We start from the raw sequence: 19,434 nt of genomic DNA, 5'->3' as shown, positions 1-19,434 counted from the left end.
GTGATCAATGAGTGAAACAGGCGGCCACAAGAGGTGGTGAGTTATCCTTCACTGGAAGTCTTTAAACAGAGGCTGGACAGACATGACATGGTTTAGTGACTCCTGCATTGAACACGATGATCCCGGAGGTCACTTCCAACTCTAACATTCTATGATTCTATTTAAACTCAAACAGTGAGAAGAAAGGGGGCTCACGGCCCCCATTCTAGTGCTCAGTGGCGGTCACAGTGGAGGGGGCCCCCAGCGATCAGACATTTATCACTTTTCCAGTGGATAGATGTGTTGAGATGTGTAATGAGGGGAGATATGTCAATCATTCTCTTCTCAACCTGGAGGACACATGTATGCTCGGTTAAGCTGAATGTGTAAGATGGCAATGGAAGAAATGGCTATTAGCCGAATGCAGCTTTCTAAAGCGTATAGTCGGCTTTAAGCTGTCTTCATATAGAGTTCTGCCTCCATTTTGATGACCTTATTGGGGGTTTCATCTGAATCCCTGAAAAACAGTACATAAACCAAACACTCTACAGAACCATTGAGTAAGGAAAGAGGTCAAAGTTGTAGACTTTGGACTCCATTTTCATCGTTGTACTCAATGGGCAGTACGTTGGCCCAGTGGTTAACACAGTTGCTTTGCAGCTCTGGGGTCCTGGGTTCACATCCCACCATGGACAACATCTGCTTTGAGTTTGTATGTTCTCCTGTGTTTGCATGGGTTTCCTCCAGGTTCTCCAGTTTCCTCCCACACTTCAAAGACATACTGATAGGGAATCTAGATTGTGAGCCGCAATGGGGACGGTAATGATAATTTCTTTAAAGCGCTGCAGAATACGATGGCGCTATATACAGTACATAAGCAAAATGCTTAAAATAATGGCTTCTTCAGGTGTTTCATTTGAATCCCCATTTTTCAGGGTTTCAGATGGACATTTAGGCTAAACGCAATGTAAAAATATTTTTGGGGAATTCTGAGTAAATGATTACGGGGTTCAATATCTTACAGAGATAACTAGTACATCATTCAAGTATCTCCACCAGTCCCATAGACTTTGTATGAAGACAGAAGATGCAGGACTCTCGTTTTTATGATCCATGGTGGTCTCATTTATGACCCATCTACAGGACAGATTTTTCAAGGACCAACCCCTGTAATATCTGGGCCCAATATGATTATAATTTGGATAATAATCAATAATGAACTATTCGATAGCTATAATTCTAAACATTGTGTAATAAAACTCTCATATTTTTTTTCAAAGCTGGAAATGCTGTATGAGGAAATTATCTATACATTAGTTTACATGGCCGGTGTTGTGTCCTCTGAACATGTCGCCAGTGAACAAGAACTTTTTTACTACCTTCAAAGGGTATGTGACCTCTGTTTCAATATACTGTATATAATTATCATTCCTATAAATGTGTCATTTTACATCATTGCTATTAACATCAGCACCACGGTCAGCTCACTCAGTATTACCATGAAGACATATGATGTCAAGCACTCCAAAAATTAATTTTCACTCTAAAATCTCTCCTTTACAGGGAATCTGTCACCAGATTTTTATTACCTGATCTGAGAGCAACATAATATAGAGGCAGAGACCCTGATTCCACCGATGTGTCACTTACTGGGCGGCTTGCTGAAGTTTTGGTAAAATCATTGTATTATTAGCAGGAGATTATCACTGGAGGACTAGTAAACCTGCTACCAGGTGGTTCTCTATATTTTGAACTCTGTATAACCCCGTCTCAAACCACTGATTGGCTACTTCCTGTGTAAGCTACCAATCAGTGGTGTGGGCGGGGTTATACAGAGCTCAGCAGTCAGAGACCTGCTAGATCTGCAGCAGATAAAACAGTGATTTTATCAAAACTACAGCAAGCAGCTCAGTAAGTGATACATCGCTGGAATCAGGGTCTGTCCCCCTGCATCATGCTTCTCTCAGATGGGAGAGCAAAAACCTGGTGACAGATTCCCTTTAATGGACGTGAATTAAATATATACCTCCTAAATAAAATGATATCCTTACTTGAAGGTATACGTAAGGTAAGATCCCTAGGTTTCCATGTAGTCTCAGGCTACTTGACTATGTGCGGCTGGCACTTAGTAGCATTTATTCGTAGCTTAATTGCTTGAACCTTATAACCACACTGTGCTTAATATATATATATACAGTACAGACCAAAAGTTTGGACACACCTTCTCATTTAAAGATTTTTCTGTATTTTCATGACTATGAAAATTGTACATTCACACTGAAGGCATCAAAACTATGAATTAACACATATGGAATTATATAGTTAACAAAAAAGTGTGAAACAACTGAAAATATGTCTTATATTCTAGGTTCTTCAAAGTAGCCACCTTTTGCTTTGTGACTGCTTTGCACACTCTTGGCATATAAAATTATTGCCAATTATCAAGACACCCTCAATAAAGGAGTGGCTCTGCAGGTGGGGACCACAGACCACATCTCAGTACCAATGCTTTCTGGCTGATGTTTTGGTCACTTTTGAATGTTGGTTGTGCTTTCACACTCGTGGTAGCATGAGACGGACTCTACAACCCACAGAAGTTGCTCAGGTAGTGCACCTCATCCAGGATGGCACATCAATGCGAGCTGTGGCAAGAAGGTTTGCTGTGTCTGTCAGCGTAGTGTCCAGAGGCTGGAGGCGCTACCAGGAGACAGGCCAGTACACCAGGAGACGGGGAGGAGGCTGTAGGAGGGCAACAACCCAGCAGCAGGACCGCTACCTCCGCCTTTGTGCAAGGAGGAACAGGAGGAGCACCGCCAGAGCCCTGCAAGATGACCTCCAGCAGGCCACAAATGTGCACGTGCCTGCACAAACGGTTAGAAACCGACTCCATGAGGGCCCGACGTCCACAGATGGGGGTTGTGCTCACAGGAATCTTGGCATTTGCCACAGAACACCAGGCGCCCTGTGCTCTTCACAAAGCAGAAAGCAGGTTCACTCTGAGCATATGTGACAGACGTGACAGAGTCTGGAGACGCCATGGAGAGCGATCTGCTGCCTGCAGCATCCTTCAGCATGACCGGTTTGGCAGTGGGTCAGTAATGGTGTGGGGTGGCATTTCTTTGGAGGGCAGCACAGCCCTCCATGTGCTCGCCAGAGGTAGCCTGACTGCCATTAGGTACCGAGATGAGATCCTCAGACCCCTTGTGAGACCATATGCTGGTGCGGTTGGCCCTGGGTTCCTCCTAATGCAGGACAATGCCAGACCTCATGTGGCTGGAGTGTGTCAGCAGTTCCTGCAAGATGAAGGCATTGAAGCTATGGACTGGCCCGCCCGTTCCCCAGACCTGAATCCGATTGAGCACATCTGGGACATCATGTCTCGCTCCATCCACCAACGTCACGTTGCACCACAGACTGTCCAGGAGTTGGCGGATGCTTTAGTCCAGGTCTGGGAGGAGATCCCTCAGGAGACCATCCGCAACCTCATCAGGAGCATGCCCAGGCGTTGTAGGGAGGTCATACAGGCACGTGGAGGCCACACACAATACTGAGACTCATTTTGATTTGTTTTAAGGACATTACATCAAAGTTGGATCAGCCTGTAGTGTGTTTTTCCACTTTAATTTTGGGGGTGACTCCAAATCTAGGCCTCTGTTGGTTAATAAATTTGATTTCCCTTGATGATTTTTGTGTGATTTTGTTGTCAGTACATTCAACTTTGTACAGAACAAAGTATTCAATGAGAATATTTCAATCATTCAGATCTAGGATGTGTTATTTGAGTGCTCCCTTTATTTTTTTGAGCAGTGTGTGTGTGTATATATATATATATATATATATATATATATATATATATATATATATATATATATATATATATATATGCATCTTTAGCTTATGGTGTGCTTGTCCTTAAACAGAGAAACAAAAATGAAAAATGTCCAGGAGTGGAGCTGAAGTATAAAGCATGAGGGAGGGATACGTTTGGAAGTGTTTGCAGTAATGGATATATTAATTACTGGATTTAGACTCACGTTATACAGTTAGGAAAAAAAATTAATGTCAACTCATAAATCTATACTTGGAAATAACTGCACATTACATTAGTGACATTTACAGTGACAACTAACTGCATGAGATGCTGAGAAGATTGATGGTTGTTTAATACTTCTCTGCATTGTAAATGAAGGTACTGTAAATTCACAATAGTTGGTTAATTTATTAATAGATGGCTTTAAGGAAGTGAGTTTATATGTAGTATGCTGGTTTAGCTATTTTATACCAATAATGTCAGTGTTGGTCAGGTTATTTATCCACCTTTAGGGGAAACATTTTTCTTACTTATATGCATTTTTAGCTAAAAAAAATACATTTGTAATTAGATTTCATTAACAATGTTTGCCTTCTATAGCCTTTATGTATCACTGTTTATTGTTGGCTGCAGAATGGGTTAACTGAGAATCAGTCAGTAAGCTCCAATATTAGAGTTTGTAACTCTGTTCTCTGTCTTTTTCTGAACTCCTCTCAACTGATTTATGACCATAGGCCACATCAAAGTTGAATGTACCTGGAAACAAAGCCTGTAAAAGCCAAACATTGCTAAATTATTAATGAAACCCAACTGCAAAAATGAATTTTAGCTCCCAAATACGTCCATTTAAGGAAAACAAAAAAGAAGATGATCAACAGAGGTGGAGAACCCCTTTTAAAACACTGAGGGAGGATTATTCAGAACTAGTGTAGCCAATCAGATTACAGCGCTTATTTCTCAGCGTTCCGTTTGAAAACTGGAAGATGGATCCAAGTGCTTGATTTGGGAATCTGTTCCACTTTTCCATTCCACTAGTTTTGATAGATCTCCCCCAACATCTTGCAGGTAAAGTATTCTTAGTTTCTTATGGTACATACCTAGGTCCTTAGTCATCTACCCATCCTCCATACCGCAATCCTGTTTCCATACAATCCTTTGTCCTATGAGTTGGGAAACACCTGGAATGCAAATCTGAATGTCTAAGAATGCATAAGTGAAGACGTAGCTAATAGAGCAACCACCTTACTCCCTACCTAAACCATAATCAAAGAACCCATTTAACGGTGCCCATAAACCATAGATCGCTGTCGGACGATCCTCAAGTCACCTACCCATCCTCCATACCCCAGTTCCTTTTCTGTAAAATCCTTTGTCCTATGAGTTGGGAAACACCTGGAATGCAAATCTGAATGTCTAAGAATGCAGAAGTGAAGACGTAGCTAATAGAGCAACCACCTTACTCCCTACCTAAACCATAACCAAAGAACTTATTTAATGGTGCCCATTCACCATAGGTCGCTGTTGGCCAAATGCTCTTTGGTGATGGCTATCTGTCCGGATTTCCCCACATACTTGAACGATCAGCTGAGCTCTCCGAGCATTTTCTGTGGTTTGTAAATTGCTACCAGACTCAAGTGGTGGCTTATCTAAGAGGAGAACATAAGGATAGGAGGTTGACCTCAAACTACCAAGTTTTTCTCTCACCTGACATCATCTGTTGGGGAAGAGTTGGGGGGTCACCATAAACATTAGATGGTCAGTTGGTCCTGTCACAATCAGCAGGTTCCATCTAACTTATGCTAATGTATATGGAGACCTATGTTCTATGACACCCTATACCCTATGGCAGGAATGCTTGGACCTAGGATGATATAAGCCAAGTTCAATAGAACGACATAAAGTCCAGTCATTGCATCCATAATATAAGTGCTAAAATGCACCTCTACTACAACCCAAGTCTGCCATGGGTGGCTTTCATACACTGGTTGCAAACGCTTTATGTTAATTCCCCACCAAAAATGCCAAAAATTACAGGACAAACGCCATTCACATGTATCGAATATGACCCTGGGTATTTGATGGCATGCAGTAAGTTTTCTATTGTTGCAGATTTGCAATGAAAAACCCAAAGAACATCTCTATCTAGATCTTGGGGTCTCAACATGTCCATGAATTGCAGACCACACATGATTTCCATATGAACTGTGTAATACTTGATTTCTCTAGTGGTGGCGCTGCACGGAAATTGAACAGCCTTTTCGGTAGATTACTGCGGATCACAAGGCATCTCAGCAGCAGGTCACCCTGTGATTAATGGATTTATGGTGAACCCTTCAAGAAAACAGTTTACCTTCTGAACACATTTAAAGTCATAAATATAATTTTCCCTCAAACATCACTTTCCATTATACATCCCAAATCCAAGTTCCTTGTAGTTCCTAGACCCTACATATTGGATGCTCACATTGAAGAGCTAAGATTTTAAGCTCCACCATAGCAATGACGGCAGAGCATTCTGCCTCTAGAAGATGCACCATCAACTCAATGCAAAGGTTTTCATGTGACAACCAGTGACATTTATTGTAAGCATCTTCCCTTTAAGCAGAAGGCTTGTGGACACGCAATCATTGCACAAACTCCGTGTCATGATACAACAGAGACAAAGGCAATTGGCTTTGGAAATGTCATCCCGCATTTGCTGAGCTGCTGCCTTCAGAGATCTTGCCAACTTGCAGGAAACACATGGCAGGTTGCACTCGGCTACAGCGGATAATTAGACACCAAACATATATCCCCCGGCTTTGTACTCCTACCATAATAATGCCTTGTTATCTCTCTCTTCCTCCGTAAAATATATATATATATTTATTTTCACAGGTTTTTGGAATAAGCGAGATTGACCACGAGTCCATCCTGATGCGTGTTAAAGAGTCAAAGGTAAAGTGATAACAAAATGTGCGGCCATGTTATGTGCTGGGTATGAAAAAAGCGGAATTATTTATTTAACGTGAAACTATCACCATTAGAGCAGGGACGGACATATGATAGGTGAAACCTGTGCAGCCACAGTAGGGCCCAATAGGTAAGGGAGCCATTTGCACTATTAAAGCAAGAGGAATTGTGCATTATGATGAGCTATTGGACTGTATAGGGCCCATATAATCATCATGCGCAGGGGCCCTCTACTGTCTTTGTCCACCAGTGCTTGAGAGGACCCTTAAAATTAGGGTATATTACTGATGATACCTAATAACACCCAATCAATCATCCCAGACTTCTTAAAAGAACTGGCTTTACAAATACCAGGCAAGGTTGCCCAGGTTCCCTAATTGAGTAATTACAATGTATCTACCCTTATCTTTACCGCAACTTGCTTAAAGGGGTGTTTCCTTCTTCATAAATGACCACCCTGGACAATAAAGAAACAAGACAGAAGAAGAATCAAAACCTTCCAAATTTGATGTTGGAGAAGGATGTTATCAATACTGTGGATGGAAAGAAGAATAAGTCAATTTTGGAACAAATCAAGCCAGACATTTCACTCAAAGCGAGGATCACCAAGCTACGGCTTGCCTACATTGGACACATCATACGAAGAGAGCAATCACTGGAGAAGGACATCATGGTTGGAAGAATAGAAGGAACAAGGTGAAGAGGAAGACCAGCAACCCAATGGCTTGATACTATCAAGATAGTGGTGGAGAAGACCCTGATGGACCTATCTATACACGCCCAAGATCGATCTTCCTACAGATAAGTCACCATAGCTCGAGATTGAGTCGAACGCTGTTAAATAAATAGTAAATAGATGATCACCTATTGAAAACGTGATAATTGGTAATTTAGTGTTTGACTGATGTCAGGAGAAATCATATTGAATAACGAGTTGCTCACGCATCTTTCCACCCCATTAAAAGTTTATGTCACGGATGATGATGGCTGAGATCAGCTCAGCACTTGGCTATCTTCAAATCTTCAGTGTCATAGACTTAGAATGAAGCAGCAGGACGCATGTATGTATTGTATGGTGGGTGGTAAAAAGAGGAAAAAAGTTGAGCAAAACGATTCCTACGATTTGGTCTAGCAGCCACGTTGGTACTCTGTGTCAGAGCACTGTAAGCTGCCTACTATCTGCTGGCATCTAAAGCACCTCTTCTGATTAGTAGGCCCTCTCCATCTCATGACTATGTCAAGTCAAGAGGTCTTTACACTGTAGGGCCTAATTAATCAGAAGAGGTGCCAGGGATGCCAGCAGTTTGTAGAAATATCTCAGTTCTCTGGTCCGGCTGCCACGGAGTACCAAGGTCCTGCAAATCATTTTGCTCAATTCTAGTGTCTATGTTTTTGGTTTCATGTAGCCCTCCGCTACATACCGGTGGTATGGTGCCTCTGTACCGCTATGTATTCTGTGCCTCTGTGGAAGAAATATAGGTTCACAGACTTCAACAGTTCTGGTTATAGATCGTTACCCCATAATATGGCCATGGACATGAGATCTTGTATTGTAGACTGGACTAGGATTACAGTGACCCTCTCCAAAAGACCACCTCTTCCTGTAGACCAGATTTCAGTTCCATCATATATTATGCATTCTTGTCATCTTCTTTGTTAGTACCACTCATCTAAAGCCGATCGTCTGAAATCATACAGCGGATCATTTGTAGAAATGATCAGGCCATCAATGTGCCAGTTTAAATCGGCAAAGTAGGTTGCTGAAAAAATGTAAACTGACCATTTGACCAATCATACCATATACTTGTAATTTTAGCCCAAAACGAATGAAAAATCCAACCTGGTAGATCACACTATAGTCAGGCCGTAGTCTGCCACCAGCTCTTATGAACGTTCATATAATATCCAAATGATGGTCGATCACAACCGTCCAAATTGGACGTTTCAATGGACTTTTATTTTATGTGTATAGGCAGCTCAAAAGACCGGTGTTCATTGCAATTTTGAGTTGTCTCAAAGAGGTTTCCCTTATAGAGAATAGGAAAAGGCAATCAAGAGAAATGTGAATGTTGCACATCTGTACAATGGTCTGTGTGCTATTCTACAATGTACCACTGATATAATGATGACCTCAAGTGCAGAGGAGCACAATGTTCAGGTTCTGAGGTCTCCAAAGCAAAGTACATGGAGCAATTAAGCCATTTCAATGGGCGATGAGTGTTTTTAGTTCATACAAATGCATCCTTTGGAGACATCAAATCTACAAAAAGCCAGTAAACAAACTGTGGATTGTGAACACTTATGCAGGTCAAGTAGTTCATGGTAAATATATACCTGCGGTAAATATATGAGTTATGGCCTACACAGTAATGACATCAAGGCACAATAATTACAGCTATTCATATCTAGTCATATTAGCCTTCCTTACCGGAAGAATATAGATTCTTTGCCTATAGTTGTACATTACTTAAAGCATTATGTGTGAGATCAAAGTCTTTTTTTATCTACTCTTCCTCCCACCTCTGTAAGCAGGGGCATAGCTGTAATAGGTGCAAAGTTTTCACTTGCATCTAGGCCTTGGAGCCTTGGGGACCCAAAATTCAGGAACCTTATATTATGATAGGGTAGAAACTCACTTGGGAAAATGGGCAACACACTAAAAACTGCAACTGATCCTGTCAGTTACTGTACAGACTAGAGATCCTGATACCGCAGTCCCTAGTGGTTCCTGCATGAGCTGAGATTACCCTAACCACAGACTAGACAATGGCAACTCGGACCTATGCTGCCTGAAAGGTCGTCGAGCGCTTCACATTCCTCCTAAAGAACTGGAGGGCAGAGCAGAGTGCAAATTACCTACAGAAGGGAAAGTGTGCTGAAATAGAAAGAGATCCCAGAGTGAGTAAAACAAACCACAAAATAAAGGATTAAGTACGTACTGTTAGAGAATATGTTGCCTACTTCCTAAAAAGAAATAGAAGATAGGTGCAGGGTAATGAACATAAACAGCAGAGAAATAAACCCTAGCTGGTCTTTTACTGACTAGCTTAAACTACAGCAGTATGGCTGGACATCCAAATGAGACTATCACCAGCAGGAAATACCAGCAGGGGGAAAGTATATAAAGCTGCACCTGAAAGGTGATAGGGCAGACAAAGGAATAAATCAAAACACCTGTTACCCTAAAAAGACTGAAGCAAGGATAACAGCCAATAAATACCCAGAAAAAAGGTGCATCTGCTGTGGCTCAGCAGACAGAGAAGCCAACCACAAAGCACAGGCTCAAGGATTCGAACCCAGACGCATGACACCTTATTCATAAGCTAGGTGTTGGTGCTGTGTGGTGGCCATTGCTGCTGTGCCAATAAACACTTGATCTTGAATCCCTTCTCAGGCAATCACTGTGATCAACTTAACAGTAGAAAGTTTTTCTACTAAATAAGGATTGTCCAAAACCTCTTAAAAGGTGAATACTCCTCACTTGGGTTTTACTCCCATGAGACAAAGCAACTGCTCACTTCAGGGAGAAGCACTTTGACCACACATGAGGTGTTAAGGCTGGGTTAGACAACCTCTTAACAAGTCCTTAGTTTAAATCCAAATACATAGTAAATTGTATTTTTTCAAATATTTTTCTAATAGACCGCCGACAGTCTTGGCAAATGCAGGCGTATGATGTACATTTCATTCATCTTCAAAAGGTGATCTTCCCCTTATACTTCTTCATTTGATGTTCCTTTCTTCCAGGCACCTATCTACGCTTTGAAAGTCACAGTGGTTCAGGCCAGAAATCTTCTTGCAAAAGATGCCAATGGTTAGTATCCCTATCATTAAAATGATGAAAAGTCTAAATTTCTCTTTTTTTAGCGTTATGTTTTTCTATTTTATCCCAACATCAACTTACTTATTTACCTCTGAAGTCAAGCTGAAGATTATCATTGGAGGCTCTGAATTTCCATTATTTTGCTCTTCTTTCCTTTCTCTGGATCTCCCAGATGTTGACGTACAAATGAGGTAACCTCTGTTGCTTTCCAGCTGTTGTTGAACTAGGCTTGCTGGAATATATAGTTCAACAACAGCTGGAGAGCCACAGGTTGCCTAAGCCTGGTCTACAGCTGCCACCATCCCAAAGATATTGTGAGTCTGGTCAACATACAACCAACATGATGAATTTCTCTGTATATGCCTAGCTATGGTCTAACGTTTTCTTCTGGTCAACAGCTGCCGTCATCCCAAAGGTGTTGTCAGTTTGGGTCGACATTGACCAGCATGGCTTTTTTTCTCTTGTTCGTATTGAACCTGTGGTTACTTCTTCTCAATTTATGGGTTTTCCATGATTTTAGGACAGACAATCCATATCAGCTTAGTGGTGGTACCCCCACAGATCAGCTGATTAATAGAGTCGCCCCATTCACGAGTGCCACGTCCTCTTCATTTTTTTACCAAAAATCTGGGCTTAATAACGAGAATGCCGCACTTGCCAGAGCAACAAAGTCCCTCTGCTTAAAAATCAGTGAAAATCTGAATCAGAGCTCCTAAGGATAAGCCATCAACATCAAAGTCTTGAGAAACCCATAAAAATACTACATTGCTTTGTGTTCTTTGACCAGAAAATGATTGAAACCATTAATTGCCAATGATTGGCATATTGTAGCTGTCAATGTGTTCCAAATATTCAGGTTTCTGATCTAAATATTCCCTCTATATCTATGTATACTTGCTGCTATGTTTGTACAGTTTCTATGTATATTGACCTACACATTGGAAGCATTGAGGCAAAAAGCTGAGAAACCAAACCTGACAGTTGCCATCATCCAAAATGCATTATTAACTTGGGTCAACATTGACTTTTATAGCTTCATTCTCCTGACTATGGACAATGTTTCACCAAAGGTTAACTACTCTTCTCTTATAATTACTATGTTTGATTTTGGAGATCTACAAAACATTGATTTTCATTCATTGACCATTAAAAAAACGGAATCTCAAGACATTAAATTGCCTAGACTGTAGTTGCCATAATCCTGGGGAAATAAAATAATCAACGTGGGCAGCAGATCCCTACATGAGTTTTGTTTTCTTATAATACCGGACTCTGATCCAAATACTCAATGTCTGTGTATATCTGCTATGTTCGTTATCACATTGGACATAATCCCAATGACATTGTCAGTTTGGGTCAAGATTGACTTTTTTTTTTTTAGACCTAACTATGGTGCGTATTTCACTTGAGGTTACCTCTTCTTTTCTATTAATAATTACAGTTGATTAGATATAATAAAGACGATACTCCTAACACCACTCCGGCGACCATGTCGGTAGTCAGTGGCTGCTGTTACGCTCACGCCCGGACTGACTGGCGTGAGCGTGATTAGTGATCCCACTGTACCATAAACCGAGGAGTGCCTGGAGGGGCGTAACTAAGTATCAACCCGATCCAGCCAAGGTCGCACGGCGGCTAGTCGACTCCGTGGACCAAGGAGGAACCGAGCAGAGGGACGAGGTGCGACTCCAGGTCAGACCCCGGTCACAGTTATTGACCCACACCGGGGAATGCAGGAACAGGCATTTTAGACTGGCATACAGGCAGGTGGGTATTGGCAAGTACGGCTGGTATGCAGACAGGTGGGCACTGGCAAGCACGGCTCGTATGCAGACAGGTGGGCACTGGCAAGCACAGCTGGTATGCAGACAGGTGGGCACTGGCAAGCACGGCTGGTATGCAGACAGGTGGACACTGGCAAGCACGGCTGGAGTGCAGACCGGGAGGTACTAGCAGATTGGAGCGCAGGCTGGATAGGGTCCAGTACAGACTGGGAGACAGGTACAGAGCCGCAGATGCGGTAGATAAGCAGAGTAAAGCGAAACCACCGGAGCGGAGGACAAGGCAGAGCAGAGAGGAACTGCTGGTACAGTGGCCAAGCAGAGCGAAAACCGCAGGTGCGGTGGGCAAGGCAGAGCAGAGCGAAACCGCGGGAGCAGTGGACAAGACAGAGCAGAGAGAAACCGCAGGTGCGGTGGACAAGGCAGAGCAGAGCGGAACCACCAGAGCGGTGGGCAAGGCAGAGCAGAGAGAAGCCGCCGGAGCGGTGGGCAAGGCAGAGCAGAGAGAAACCGCTGGTGCGGTGGGCAAGGCAGAGCAGAGAGAAACCGCTGGTGCGGTGAGCAAGGCAGAGCAGAGAGAAGCCGCCGGAGCGGTGGGCAAGTCAGAGCAGAGAGAAGCCGCCGGAGCGGTGGGTAAGTTAGAGCAGAGGGAAGCCGCCGGAGCGGTGGGCAAGTCAGAGCAGAGAGAAACCGCCGGAGCGGTGGGTAAGGCAGAGCAGAGGGAAACCGCTGGTGCGGTGAGCAAGGCAGAGCAGAGAGAAGCCGCCGGAGCGGTGGGCAAGTCAGAGCAGAGAGAAGCCGCCAGAGCGGTGAGTAAGGCAGAGCAGAGGGAAGCCGCTGGAGCGGTGGGCAAGTCAGAGCAGAGAGAAACCGCTGGCGCGGTGAGCAAGCAGAGCCGAACAGGGCTGAAGGTGCAGGCAGAGAGGACAGGGCTCTGTTCACATGGAACAGACTGGAAAATACAGGAGGATGGCTAGAACACAGGAGGAAGATACGGAGGAAGGGAAAAGGGACAAGCAGAACCAGATACACACAAGGTACTTCCTATGAAGTAGCGAGTGGACACAAAACTCACAAACAGAAGTACAGAGACGAGTTGGAGTTAGGTGCAGGTTCAGATACTGCAGGGAAAGGGAAGGTACGGACATAGAGAAAAACAGGTAACAGGGTAGGATACAGTTCAGACAGGAACTGCTACTGCAATGAGATACAAGAACGAGCCTGGGTATACAGCCCCCAGAGTGGCGGAAACAGACTAGAAACAGGACAGGACCTGGCAATTCAGTAGCAAAAACTAACTGAGTGAAGGTGTTGCTCAGGCCCCTCTTACTGGGTGGAGGGGGTTTAAATATCCAGTGACTCACAGCAATAGGCTGGAGACGCATTAGGGGTGCGCCCACAGCAGCTATAAGAATCAGGAAGTAACCGGGCCACCGCCCTAAGCAGTCAGTCAAGAGACATGCACACAGCACAAACTGGAGCAAGATTTGCAGGCTGGACTGACAGGTAAGATTGCGGTCTTGCATAGTGGGAGGTGGTGCACTATGTAAGCACACCGCCAGGGATGTTACATCTGCCATACCAGTGCTCCTCAAACTGCCTTCTATCTGTTGAAATTTCTGGAGTCTCTTCTAATTTGTTGGCCTGACGCAATGCAGTGCAAAATGCTGGTCACCTACAAATTAGGAGAAGTGCCAGGGATTACAGCAAGTTGGAGATGGCTCACAGGGCTCACGTCCTGCAGCCAAGGAATACAGACATGGCCACTGGATCAGGGTCTAGTGAAACTTTTTGATCATCTCTACAATTTATACATTGGATATCTGCTTGACCAGCAGAGAACTGTGAAGCTAAATATCATTAATTGCCTAGGCATGGCCGATAGTTACTGTGGGTGTTGTCAATGTGGTCAACAGATTCGTACATTGTTCTTCTTTCTTTAAATACCTGACTCTAATCCAAATGATCTCATCTATGTCTATGTATACCCACTTTTACTATGCTATACAGTGTATATATTGGAAGTGTAAAACTGAGAAATTAAGCCTAAGCCTGGTCAAGAGCTGCCGTCATCCCAAAGGCTTTGTCAATTTTGGTCAACATTGACTATCATCGCTTCTTCCCTTGACACTTGACTTTGGTTCATATTGAACCTGATGTTCTTTAATAATAATATTTATTAGCATTGATTGACCAGCAAAAAAAAAACCTGATAAGCTAGCGACTGTTAATTGTCTAAGCCTGAAAAAAAGTCCAGATGATCTCAAGGATGTTATCAATGTGGTCAACAAATCTTTACTTGGCTTTTTCTCTTGACATATCCGATTCTGGTTCAAATATTCTGCTTTGTGTCTATGTATACATGTTACTATGTTGTGTATGTATATTGACCCAAAAAACATACATGGTAATCACTACACGCCTACCATAAAAGTAATGTATAAATGCAATGCTATTTGCTTATGTTCTGTGTACAGTTTTCGCAAGTATGGGATCTTAAATGGGATCATAAATGATCTGATCATGATACTGAGAGTTTACTAGAAGGTTCACAGGAGGATGTGATCTCCTCGTTTAATGCGAGCTGTGCACACCATGTAGCAAAAAAAAATAATATTTCCTCTATTTGTCACTTTTGATTTTATATCATTATTTTGCTTATACATGTAGACCACAGCAGGGAATGTAAGAGAAAATATTGGCTTCTTCTAAATCACAGGAGGATAATTCCAAAAAAAAAAATCCTGACACACAGCACACTGTGTGCGAGAACCTGTGCGCAATATGTGTTGCCATAATTGGGTGAGAACACAATCGGCGCGAGGTCTATCCATGTTGTGTTATATTTGTAAACATTTCCAAGTGCGCCCGCATTCATTGTACGGTAATTAAATTCCGTGAAACATTTATTCTGTTGTCATGGTTTCCAATAGAAAGTAGTTTTCCCGTGCTGATTCCAATGAGGATAATGATGGTTTGAGCCAAGGTGGCAGTATCCATCAAATGGGGTGGGCAACTGGGTGGCACATTTATGTCTGCGGGAGGGCAGTATTATTGGCAATATACCGTACTTCCTTGCCCAAAGCTGCCATAGCATAACCAATTAGTAACACAGCTCTGCTGATATCCGATGAGAAGGAGAGACTGGAGGGGAAATTACAGGAAATGGCTGCTAATAGGTTGTTCTCATGGAACCTTCTGACTGCTGGAAGTAAAGGAAGAATTGGCTTAGGAAACAAGAGCAGGTAAGTGTGATGTGCTTTACTATAAGGTCGCCCAATGGGCACAAAGTCTAAAGAGACATTTGCAACACGCTATGGGGACTACTGTGCGAATGCTAGGACTGGCCCACCGGTGAGTCAAAGGATTCCCTGGTGGGCCCTGGCTCTGACACAATAATAGACTCCAATGATCCAGCACAAGATAATTCCAGTTGGACGTGACAATGGAGCCAAAACTTTTTTTTCTATGGGCTGTCACATCCCATACATTTATTGCATATTATTATTATTTATAGCGCAATTTATTTCATGGCGCTTTACATGTAAAAGGGGTATACATAATAAAAAACAAGTACAATAATCTTGAACAATAAAAGACACCAACTGCTGCAAGAGGAGAGAGGACCCAGCCCGCGAGGGCTCACAATCTACAAGGGATGGGTGAGGATACAGTAGGTGAGGGTAGAGCTGGTCGTGCAGTGGTATGGTGGAGCGGTGGTTACTGCAGTTTCTAGGCTTGTCGGCAGAGGTGGGTCTTCAGGTTCCTTTTGAAGGTTTCCACGGTAGGCGAGAGTCTACCATATCAATGTTGGGGTAGAGAGTTCCAGAGTAGGGGGGATGCACGGGAGAAATCATGTATGCGATTGTGGGAAGAGGAGATAAGAGGGGAGTAGAGCAGGAGATCTTGTGAGGATCGGAGGTTGCGTGCAGGTAAGTACTGGGAGACTAGGTCACAGATGTATGGAGGAGACAGGTTGTGGATGGCTTTATATACCATGGTTATGCCATAAATGCTTGATTGATGCGGTCCTACAAATGGGACCCTCATCCATCTCAAGAACGGACCCTGTCGAGTGCCTCTGTTCGTGGAGAGGTGGCTGGAATTCCTATACAAATGAACGGGAGAGCTTGTCATGTGTGGCCACGTCTCCACTGATCATGGGCCCTGTTCTTAGAGTAGATGGAAGTCCCGTTTGTGTGACCCACATCTACCATACATTTATGGTATATAGGATGATTGACATAGCAGTGAAGGAATACTGATCACTGGCTGTAACCTCCTCCTCAGCTAAGAATGAAGGAAAACATCAGCATTTAGATTTATCTATGCACTGATAGTGATATGTAGGCACTAGTTTACATATTGCGATGTTATTTGGTCTCTTTATGATAGCACTGTGTTCTTGACTACATGATGTTGGTGCTTAGGTTTGTAGGAATACAATTTTCAGCATTTACTTGATTTTTCTGATGAGCGTTAACCTTCCATTGAGCTCGTTGTGGCCTAACACAGTCATTGTAATGGTTTATTATAGTATTACAATGTAAGATGGACAGAGGTCAAATGCCAAAAATAACAATAACCACTACTGAATCAATTAAGTCCTCTGAAACATGGGCCAGTTGACTTTCTATCCAGACTACCTTGCCACACATGCCCTCCGACCCAATGTCCGCCTCATCTCTGTCCCCTAATCCCCTGCACCTGAATGCTTAACTACTAGTCTTACACAATAATTGTGTTTACTAGGGGCGACCTTATAGATTACCCATCAGTTCTTGCTTTTGTTTTTTCACTTAAATTCATCACGGCATTCTAAAAATTGCACATCTCGTTGATGCAAAATGAAATGTTATTTTCCTGTGGGTGCTCTTACGGTAGAGCGGCACATTATATATAGGTGGGGTTTATGCATCCTATAAAGGAATACATCATTGTAACACTACTATACATTATACACTCCTTAACATTGAAATTTCAACACTGGAAAGTCATAGTTATAGAAATCACAGGATGGATAGACATGTTAATGATGTGCACATAGTGAAAGAATGGAAACAAAATTTTCGCAATATCTCGATTTATTCAGTATTGAGTGTGAGTGAGAAGCGCAGAAATCTCCACATTTACACGTCTCGACTGTTATCAATGAGGTTATTAAAGGTTGTCTGAGGATTCGTCTGCTGCGCTGAATGCACTTGTCAAATCATCAAGATCTGCTGCTGGCAGCTCCCTGTGCAGTTGCCGACCAATGACGTCCCAGATGTGCTCATTGGGAGACAAGTCTGGTGGCGCCGCAGGCCATGGTAGCACGTTTAAGCTACGTACGCTGCTCAAAGTAGCACGAGCAACATGCGGCCTAGCGTTATTGTGTTCAAAAAATGGGACACTTTGAAGATATGGTCGTGCTACTGGTTCCACCACTAAATAATGGTGACCCCGAGTTGTTAGTGTACCTGGAATAAAGACGGGGGGTCTGGCTACTATGCATTATGCCACCCCCGACCATAATCCCAAGAGTAGGACCGCTGTGATGTTTCCTCTTGAAGGCCTCTTCATGGCATTGCCCACGTGGTCTCACCAGAATGATGATCCATTATGTACTGCAAGTGAAATTAGATGTCACATACTAAGGCCACGTTCAGTATTTGATGCAGAAGTGGTGACGTGTTTCTATTATACTTTTCCTCCGATTGTTCCACTCCTGGTTTTGGCTTACAAATACTGATGTAAAATACTGACCAAATACTGAACGTGTGAAAGTGGCCTAAGGCATCAAACAGCATCTACACAAAACATCAGAAGGCAATTCACATCCAACTACAGGTGATCCATTGACCTTACACCACCGCTCTCAAAGGTTATCATGGTGCAGAGCAAGACGGCAATGGAGGTTTATACTCTTCAGCGATGAGTTTCGCTTTTGTCTTGGGCACAATAATGGCTAAAGATTGATCTTTAGACCACATGGGCAACACCATAAAGAAAGGCCTTCACGAGGGAGTATGAAAGTGACCCAAGAGCCGTTTTTGAACATGACAACGCCAGGCCAGATGTGGCTCTTTCTGCTATGAGCAGCCTATATGGTCTAAATGTGCTACCATGCCGTGCTGCGTCTCTGGACTTGTCTCCCATCGAGCATATGTAAAATGTCATTGGTCGGCAATTACAAAAGAGAGCTGTCAGCAGTGGATCTTGATGATTTGTCCAAGTGTACTCAGTGTGGCAGAACATTGCTCAAATAACAATTAATGGGAATCTGACAGCAGGTTTTTGCTATGTAATCTGAAGACAGCAGGAGATAGAGGCTGAGACACAGAGTAGAATGATGTAATTTATTACCATGTGTGGTGTTGTTTGATTATCACTTTATGATTATCATTCCTTGGACTACACTAGTCTGACTCCGCCCCATCCACCTGTGATAAGCAGCTCGCTGTCTATAGACAATGTACATACAGAACCTAGTGTGGGCAGGGTTAACAGTGGTGTGGACGTGGTTAGCTGTGGAGTGGGCGGGGTTAGCTTTCTCAGCTCTGCTGCATTCTACATCTAAAAGCTCTGATTTAGTGAGAACGGCTGCACCCAGTAAACTGAGTGATACATCATTGGACTCAGGGTCTCTCTTCCTACATTATGCTGCTTTCAGATGAGGTAGCAAAAACCTGCTAACAAATTCCCTTTAATAACCTTATTGATAACAGCCAAGATGTGTAAATGTGGAGATTTCTGTGTGTGGCGCTCATACTCCATAAGTTGAGATGTTTTCAAAATTTTGTTTCCATTTTTTTATAATTTGCATATCATTAACATGTGATTTCCATAATGCCACGACTTTTCCTACCTGGTGTTACAATTTCAACATTGAGGAGGATATGTAAAGAATGTCACAGCTTATACTGCTGTTTCTTTATAGACTTACAATTATGTTATTTTATAATTCTGCCTTTGTTCCCAGCCCTTTTTCATTATGCAGTATAGTTGCTTTAGCGATTTGTGCCTTGTGCATTTTTTTATTATGCTTTTTAGTTACTTTGTACTGACACAAGTACTATCTTCACATTACCAGCGCTGGAAGTAATATA

General features: G+C 42.9%; 1 protein-coding gene across 2 annotated transcripts in view; it reads left to right on the top strand.

Moving 5' to 3' along the window:
- The window catches only part of BAIAP3 (BAI1 associated protein 3), a 395,244-nt gene that overhangs the window by 218,904 nt on the left and 156,906 nt on the right, over nt 1–19,434 (top strand). For both annotated transcript variants that reach the window (XM_073648093.1, XM_073648091.1), the window contains exons 5-7: nt 1,260–1,367; nt 6,668–6,727; nt 10,490–10,556. In XM_073648093.1, the coding sequence (XP_073504194.1) occupies nt 1,260–1,367; nt 6,668–6,727; nt 10,490–10,556 (235 nt within the window). The remainder of the gene's footprint in view (nt 1–1,259; nt 1,368–6,667; nt 6,728–10,489; nt 10,557–19,434) is intronic.

The sequence above is a fragment of the Phyllobates terribilis genome, unplaced genomic scaffold, assembly GCF_046119375.1.
Source record: "Phyllobates terribilis strain yellow unplaced genomic scaffold, ASM4611937v1 Scaffold_9__5_contigs__length_417890890, whole genome shotgun sequence".
Lineage (NCBI taxonomy): Eukaryota > Metazoa > Chordata > Amphibia > Anura > Dendrobatidae > Phyllobates > Phyllobates terribilis.
This window is presented reverse-complemented; position numbering and strand designations above follow the sequence as displayed.